Below are 9,033 nucleotides of genomic sequence, written 5' to 3'. Positions count from 1 at the left end.
GAAGTGCCGTTTGAACTGAGTTAATTGTTTAAAGAGTTTTAAATTGTTGCCTAAAATTTTATACAGCATACTGTAATAACTATGTGTAGAAGTTCAATCGATAGTCTATTCGACAGTGCAAAAGCTTTTTGCATATTTTGCTCCTACCAAAGCCCTAGAGTCTGGAATCCGAGTGTGATAGCCCATGTATTGTATTTACCTACATCTAAATGAGTAACCAAATGAGGTAGGTCACACTATATGAAGATTAGTTTATAACAATATCCTGTATAGAACTAGCTTGTCCACAATGCTGTTACAAATTTATGTTGAGTACAAGCTGTTACAGAAGCTGCTGCGGTTATTCGATCTATGGCAGTGGTGATACGTCAGCGATCGGATTATTTACAGTAACAAAGTTTCAATCGCTTGCGAATCTGCAGCAGTGGTTCTTTAATGGCATCTCAGCATATTTTGACTGTGCTACATCTTATGTGTTCGCATTATTCATTGGATCAATCTGAACCCAATGATTTTTTTGACTCTGCTGTGTCTTCGCACTGGTTTCATTAGCATTCTAATTTGGGGCTAGTCAGAACCACAGCCCATTGGGAAAAGCCCACAATGGCCCAGAGTGGAGAAGCTTAGTATAGGCCATCATCGTGCTAGTTCATTTACAATGGAACGCGACAATAGAATTAATTTAGGCCAAAATAAAAGAGGAAAAATTAAAATAACCACTTTTTAGAGTAGTTGATTGAACAATACCAACCCTCAATTCATATCTTTGAGTTTGCACCCAAAATCAGAACCTAGAACTTCTAATTTGAATTGAAGATTATTAATTAACCAACTGCTGTAAACGGTGATGATCTTTGATTTTTTGTTTTCTCTGATTCTATTGGCTATGTCTACTAATAGCAGACAAATTCACTACTTGCTTGTAATAGTTTGTAAATTATTGGATGGAAATTAAAAATTGTATGAAGACCATGAGACCATCTTAAAATAGATCTTTGGTTTCTTTTTTTTTTTAGGGGTTAAGGTAAACTGATGCTTTCTAACATTTTATTGTTTTTATTTGATAACAATTTGTAAAAATTAATGGGCTCCATGAGCTATCAATGGTTAACTATTAATGAAGTTTATAGTTCCATCAGCTAAAAAGTGTTCAGTAATTTATAATAACTACAGTTAAATTTTATAAAAAGCTTTTATTTGCTTAATAAAAATTATCTAGTTTAAGAAAATGAAAATTACGTAATAATAATGTTAATTAATTTCATACTGTACCATAAGTGTTTTTTTTTTTAACCAAATAGGACGAAGGGCTCCATTCACTAGTGGTCCACAGTGCTGACGTGGTGCAGCAAGCGCAGGGGAAAGAAAATCTCAGGCTATGCATCGCCGCCTATATGGACGGCTGTGATTATAGTGCAGGCTATATAAGGAAGGTGGATCGCGTGTACCCCTCGTCCGCTCCGTGCGAGGCGGCTCCGTTTTTTCCGTGGCATTCGATGTAATAAATTGACTAATGTGAGGGTAAATGTCTAAAAAAAACGTAGGCATGGCTCCTACTACTACTAGTAGTAACTCACCGAAGATCTGGGACAAGGCAGAAAAACGAACGGCTGGATCAAAAACGCGCATAGAAATCTCTATGCATCACCTGACGTCGCTATCACCCCCGCGCCCACCCACGTCAGCATGGTCGGCTCCAAATTCCCCCTAGATCGACATCTAGGACTCCAACCACCTACGTCACCGCTCAACAACACCTTCCCTACAAAGCAAAAATAAATACAAATAAAATAAAATGAAAAATGAAAAAAAATTCACGCACACCAAACCCTAATTCCACATCCGTAGAGATCAGGAGGGACGCATAGAAACAAAGAGAGAGAAAGAGAGAGAGAGAGAGAGTGATAGAAAGGAAGAAATGAAGAACCCGGTGGGTGCGTCGTCGTCGTCGTTGCCGTCGCGGGGGCGCGGCGGAGTGGGAGGGCGTGGGGCGACGCCGTGCTGCAGCAAGATGGGGGTGAAGAGGGGCCCGTGGACGGCGGAGGAGGACGAGGTGCTATCTAGCTATGTGCGGCGGGAGGGGGAGGGGCGCTGGCGCACGCTGCCCAAGCGCGCCGGCCTCCTCCGCTGCGGCAAGAGCTGCCGCCTCCGCTGGATGAATTACCTGCGCCCCTCCATCAAGCGCGGCCCCATCGCCCCCGACGAGGAGGACCTCATCCTCCGCCTCCACCGCCTCCTCGGTAACCGGTCGGTCCCCTTCTCTCTCTTTCTCAGACACACACACACACTTTACTTTTATCATAGATATAGCTGCGGATGTACTGGCATGCATGCTGATGTATCACATGTCGATTGAATTGCCCGATTATTATAGCTAGACTGGCAAATTAATGTCGGAACTGTCTTTGGTTTCTCCTGCAGGTGGTCTTTGATAGCTGGAAGGATACCCGGACGTACAGATAACGAGATCAAGAACTACTGGAACACGCACCTCAGCAAGAAGCTCATCAGCCAAGGCATCGATCCGCGGACGCACAAGCCCTTGGTGTCCAGCAACCATCGTCCCAACCATAGTAACAATCCACTACCCTCTCTCACAAGCCATGGTCTCCATCCTCCACCTGCAACCCTTCCTTATGACCTTAACCCTAACCCTAACCCTAATAACCCCACCAATAACCCCAACCCTGAACCAAACCCTAGTCCTGCTCCCGGTGAAGTCCTTCGCGATCACGACCACGGCAATTACTTGCTCCACGGGGTGAATCTCGAACAAGAAGACGACGTCTTCTCATCCTTCTTCGATTCGCTGATCAACGATGACATCTTCCTACAGCAGCACCAGCACCAGAATATTATAGAAAGCAATGGTGATAACAATGAGAATAGTGATAAGAGTAATGATCAGATTGCGGCAATGGATTCGGGTTTTGTATTTGGCTCCTTGTGGGAAGGCACCATATCATCCCAAGTAAGTATGTTTGAAAACTTGCACGGGCAGTTTATTAACCATGCAGGAAATTAAGCGATTCTAATTGTTTACATCGACTAAGGAAAACTCTATCTGTTGTTTTATAAAAAAACATACAGCTTTGGTATTGCAAATACATGTATTCTTGTTAGTTTGTAACTTATGATTTCTAGTTTGCGTGAAGAACATATACTTATGTTCAAGCAATGTGACCTACAAACAACACAAATTTGAAGCATGATAACCTTTTATACTATATATTGCTCATGGTTGCATGTCGATTCAGACATTAATACTGTAGATTATTAGTGTATATTTTGGAGTGAAACCAAGAAGCTTTCCAACCTTAGAAGATGCCTGTACTGTAGAAACCACTTCCTTGATAGCATTAATTATTGGATGCATGAGTAAATCATTGAAGAGCTCCAAATTGAAGTTATGAGAATTCTAATTTTGAGTATATCATTTGTGTTGTAATCTAACAAACGATGTGTAGCGTGCACTTTAATTTCTCTTGTTTATTAACCTACACTTTTGAAGAAAATGACACTGAAATTAGAAGGTAAGAATGATCGAGTTGAACTTTATGGTTATGTACTGATATTAAGTTTCAAAAAGATTAGGCATTGATATAACAAATAATCGACCATTTTCTATGAGTAATTTTTATTTTTTGGTACTGGCCGTCCCTAGCGTAAGTGACAAAAAGGTTTGGTGATTGATACCCAAGACCCAAGTTCAAATTCTAGTTGATTCACATTTCCAGCTAAGTTTATTTCTAAAAGAAATAAACGAAGCGGGTAGCATGCTACCTTTCTCTCAAAAAAAAAACAAAAATTTTTTTTTTGGTCCTAGCCATTTGGGTTTGTTAGAGCATAGAAAATTACAATAATAACCAGCAAGAGGAAGCTTTTGCCTGCAACTAACATGGTTGCGTGATTTCATGCCAAGTTCATCTTGGTTTTGCATTCAAAAGAAACTGAACATCAAATATTAGTTTGAAGTATTACAAAGAATATCATCTATTATGTGCGTGGTAGATGTAACTATGTTTTACTTAATCCCTAAGGAACAAATTTAGATATAATCAGTTGGTTACTTTATGAACGACCAAAGATTTTTCACAGATTACATGCATCTTCTGTCAGTTTCACCTTTCCTTCTTTCTCAAATGTGTTTGGAAGGCATGCATATGTTCCTCATCTTGCTTCAAAATCAACATTATACTAGTTTTATGCATGTAATTATGAAAACGTGTTTAATTTCGAGAGATCACATTAGCATGTATGTGTATCTATTTGAAAAAGTCAGCAACTATCGCAAAAACATGTAATTTAGAAGATACTGTACGTAGAAGCTTTTCATTTCTTTTCTTTTCTTTTTGGAGAAATTAGCATAAAACTAAGCATAATTTATTGAATGGTGAATAAAAGAGCTGCATTAGCAAGATTCACAACTTTCAAATGCAAAAGGCACAGTTGTCCATAGCAAAATGCATGGTTTTCAATAGATATATATAGCTAGCACGCATATAAATTATTAAGTGTAGCATATAAAACAGGAAAGGAATTAAGTGCACAATAAGCTTAGGTGAGTATTAAGGCCGAGTGCCCTATTTTGAGTCAGGAATGATACAAAATATCTCGAGGGGTTAAGGGGCTTAATTAGAGGGATTAGAGGGTGTGTAAAATGTAAGTTTGCTTTTGAAACAAGCTATACAATAGGTAAGACTTGCAAATATTTAATAACACAGAAAAAGGGCAATTGCTTTTATACCCCTGAAAAGTCCTCGAATTTCTGATTTATCCCTCTTAGAAGACTAATATTGAAATTATTTTTTTTACGATCCAACTTATTTCAAACATATCTCTAGAGTTAAAATTTGTTAATGAACTCTGTTATCTCTATGAAATTACTATTTTGTCTTTTCAAATATATCATTCTACCAGCACCGACTTTTCTTATTTGCCCTTAAATTAGGGGTACAAGAATTATTTTGCTTTTTGATCTTTTCAAATATACCCTTCTACCATCACCAATATTTCTTATTTGCCCTTAAGTTTAAGTTAAGGACAAAAATGGTATTTTTATTTTTTTAACTATGGTAGATATGTAACTCACATTTAACTCAAGTTAACTTAACATTGATAACTGTAAGGGTATTTGAGAATAACGAAGGAACATATAGGTAATAAATTATTTCTAAAGTTTTGAAAGGTATATAGGTAATTATCCAAAATATGTGTATCAGCCTCATCAAAGAGTTCTCAAACCTAACAATAAATTTCCAATCATAAGCTTACATGGTTGGAGGTGACTTTTCTCTTTCCTTTCGCTCTCTTTCCATCTCTTTCTCAAAGAAATTGCCTCCTTGTGAATTATCAAATTACATATGCAAATTCAATTTTATTATACATTAATTTCCTGTTCGAAAATCCTCTACATCCTTGCAACTCTAAACCCAAAAAACTTAATTCCTAGCCCTACTAATATCTCCTGAATGCTAAACTATATATTGTGGAGAGGGAAAATGACACTAAAAAAATTTAGAGGAAATACATTCAGGAGGGTGTGATTGTCCTTTGAGTAAACAGTAATCAATTTCATTGGAAAATGGATACATAGGCACATATTGCAAGGATTTGTTTTTCCGAGAGAATGATATCATGTTTCTCGCTTTATTCATATTTTTTAGAAATAAACTTAGCTTGAAATATAAAACAATTAAACTTCGAACTTAGGACCTCATATATTAACTACCAAATCCTTAGCCACTTACGTTAGGAACAATTGGCGCATTTTACAACGATATTAAAATGATATTCCCTAGGCGCTTTGCTGGCTGTACAAAGAGTAAAGTTTGGTATGATTAGAACTCATGAACTAGCGATAGGATCTCGTACAGACAAATGTTGGGTATCACTGGTTGATATAACTGCGTGTTGCCATTGGCAATCCTGCTCATCTAGTGACGGATATGCATGAAGTTTATCTCAATTTGATTGTATCCAAACAGTCGATTTAGCAGGCTAAATTGTCGAGCTTAATTAGTAGTGGCAGCCTTAAATCTTTTGGCCTAGACGGAAGGTTAAGTTTTGGACCTAAGGGAATTGAGTACCGTCGATGGATTTTTGATGTTATTGATCGGTATGCCGGGCAAATATAAAAAAAATTATGTTCGTTTGAGTAGATAAATTTGTATTTATGACGGATCTGTACATCACGTGAGGTAGGTTGTTTCAAAAAAAAAAAATATTTCGCAACTCTAATTTATAAAATGGCACTGTTTTACACAAAGACTTCTATTAATTAGGCCCCAAGGCGTGATAATTCCTACAATATAAAACCAGCATTTATCTCTATAATTTAAAACTGCCAAAAAATAATATTTTAATATTTTATATTCAGCAATAGAGACATAGTATCTTGAACTACTGTTAATGACATAACCCCTAGGTAATAGTTGCGACGATATGGTCGTGTCAATTTGGACCTAGTTATATACAATCCAAATTAATCATGTACGGGGACCCCTCCCACATTTTACGTTATGTACATTTGCTGTGTGAATTGAATGAAGAGACTGGTAGTTTAGGACTTGGACCGGAGGTTGAGACCATTGTATAGCTGGCTAGCAAGATGAATATCAACGTAATAGGATGAGTTGTGAAAATGTCTGTGTCCTCAAATTGGAAAAAGATATATATATATATACAATAAAGACAAATAACTAATTCTACAGATCTATAAGAATATGTTCAATTTAACTTGCTTTTTTTTTGCTTTATCTTGTTAGAGTAAGTAATATTTTAAAATAGGATTTTAGCTGTGCGAAGAAGTTTCCAACGTTGTCCGTGGTGCTCCATGACGTGCCAACTAACATTCCCACGTGATTTGATCAATGTGGCTGAAGCGTAAGCATGAGATTATTATTTTCATCTCCAAAAAATAGATTAAATTTGGTCATAATTTAGTGTTTGAATTTGGCTAAGATTTTTGTATGTTATTTGGCAAGAGTACAAATAACTTTGTTAATATGATCACTCATGCAGCGTCCTAGCTAGAGTGGATTTGTGGGCCTACAGTATTAATGATCGTGAAAATGTACTTCTGTTTTTTGTGCAAAAGTTTTTGTTTTTAATGGAAAAGTTTGATTCTTCTTTTAGAGAATCTCAAGGTTCCTTTTGCGTCAGCAACTAATTTAAATAATAACACACCAGTTAATCATACCAACAACTCTTGTACTCTGGTAATGGTATGGCAATTAAATTGGCACTTGGATCAGTACTTAGTTAAGACAATTAAACAAAATTTGACAGAGTGATCTTATAAAAATCAAAATAAGTTTAGCAGGTGTAATTTATGCTATTATTGTCGATAGTCCTTGGCACAATCCCAGTTTTATGATTTAGTTTATAAATTTGCAAATCTAAGTAATATATATATGCACACAGAGAGAGAGAGAGAGAGAGAGAGAGAGAGAGAGAGAGAGAGAGAGAGTTCAGCTACTATGCTAGCAATAGCACCAAGCACCTCGTGCTACAAGTTTTTTGCTGTTAGATTTATCGCTTTGATCATTTCCACCTACTTTGATTATTTTCATCCGTTAGATCATACTACTCGACCTACCACTCAATCAATTCTAGGACACCACTATCATCTTAACCGCATATCCCTTCATCCAAATGCCGAAAAACCTAATTTTTGGACATCATTTACCTTACGATCAAAAGGTCACAAATTGACAATTTTTAAAGGCCGGTATGGAATACTTGCTAGTTTAACGGTGTAAAAGAATCGGAATTTGTTGAATTTTTGATAAAATCGACACGCTTCTTCAAAGGTTGCAACAGGCACCACGAGGTACTGCACGGTTGATTGTAAGGGTGCACTAAACTAGTTACACCGACTTCGCATTCGTACTCTAATAATAAAAGTAGAGGTTTTTTATCTAATTTAAACCAGTATTAAATCACAAACTTAAACCGATTCTAAAAACATACAATAAACCGTTCTCATGTTTATTGAAACAATTATACTAGTGAGTACGTCGCAGGATCGATCTCACCTAAACACCCGGATGTCATAATTACTAGCACTTTTACATGAAGACAAAAAACACGTTTTCAAAAACAAAAATTACCTTTTCAAACTAAGAAGAAAATCTCTTAGAGTTCCAAGGAAAACGCAGTCGTTGATTAAATTTATTATTGTGTGGTCAATTAGTATGGTTGTTGAGAACATGAGACCATTACCATACCGTTAATTTAACCGTGAACCTAGTCATGAATCAATTCTGTTAATTTGTTTTAAACTGTCTCACTAGAATATTTTTAGTTTTATTCAAATCGTCCACATTAAATACGATAATAACAGCTATCAGGAACCGTGTTAGGGTCAAAATACTAAATCAAATATTTAAACGTTTAGATTCATTATATATATACGTGTGTCTCTCTCTCTCTCTCTCTCTCTCTCTCTCTCTCTCTCTCTCTCTCTCAGGTCGATGCTACGATCGTTTTCGTGGTTCGTGGAGCACGAATGTTCAAAAAACGACAATCTAAATGGCGAATCTAGTAAAGGTGGATGAGCCTAGTAAAAGTTGGTAATCTAGTATGATGAGTTGGTTGGTGGGTTAGTTGGGATCCCTGTGGTGATAGTAGGATTGGCGTATAGGGAATTAGGTTTACGGCTTTTTGGATGTTCGTGGTTATTGAACCATGTAGTATTTTGGTATGCTCGTTTTCCAGTGTTTATCTGTATATATATTTCCGGCCATACCTTATGATATGATCAAATTGTCATATTTTCGTTAGCCTGAGTATTCAACTTAAAAGCTATTACCTCGAAGGCTTAGTTGCTAGGTGAGGCAATTTGTACTAGATCTCATAAACTTTGAAGATCTTTTATTTAAAACATTTAAAGGCTTTAGTATTATTTCAGGTAGTTCACCCGTATTTTACTTGCCAGTTTTAGCTTGCTGCGGGATTTTTTCCTACTAGCCTAAGAAGTTAAGTTCTAGCCTCAATAACTAGAAATAGATACATCACTTATCTTAAAAG

General features: G+C 36.7%; 1 protein-coding gene across 1 annotated transcript; it reads left to right on the top strand.

The window, feature by feature from the left end:
* LOC109716607 (transcription repressor MYB5-like) lies at positions 1,758–3,153 on the top strand. Its single transcript, XM_020242142.1, has 3 exons — positions 1,758–2,247; positions 2,422–2,971; positions 3,145–3,153. Exons 1-3 carry the CDS (start codon positions 1,919–1,921, stop codon positions 3,151–3,153), a joined length of 888 nt encoding a protein of 295 aa, XP_020097731.1. The 5' UTR covers positions 1,758–1,918.

Source organism: Ananas comosus, linkage group 10 (assembly GCF_001540865.1).
Source record: "Ananas comosus cultivar F153 linkage group 10, ASM154086v1, whole genome shotgun sequence".
NCBI lineage: Eukaryota > Viridiplantae > Streptophyta > Magnoliopsida > Poales > Bromeliaceae > Ananas > Ananas comosus.
The sequence above is the reverse complement of the archived record's forward strand: the minus strand, read 5'-3'. Positions and strand labels throughout refer to the sequence as shown.

Coding starts and splice junctions, on each gene's coding strand:
- LOC109716607 (XM_020242142.1), top strand. CDS start 1,919: ATGAAGAACCCGGTGGGTGCGTCGTCGTCGTCGTTGCCGTCGCGGGGG. Junction 2,248..2,421: donor CACCGCCTCCTCGGTAACCG/GTCGGTCCCCTT, acceptor TTTCTCCTGCAG/GTGGTCTTTGATAGCTGGAA.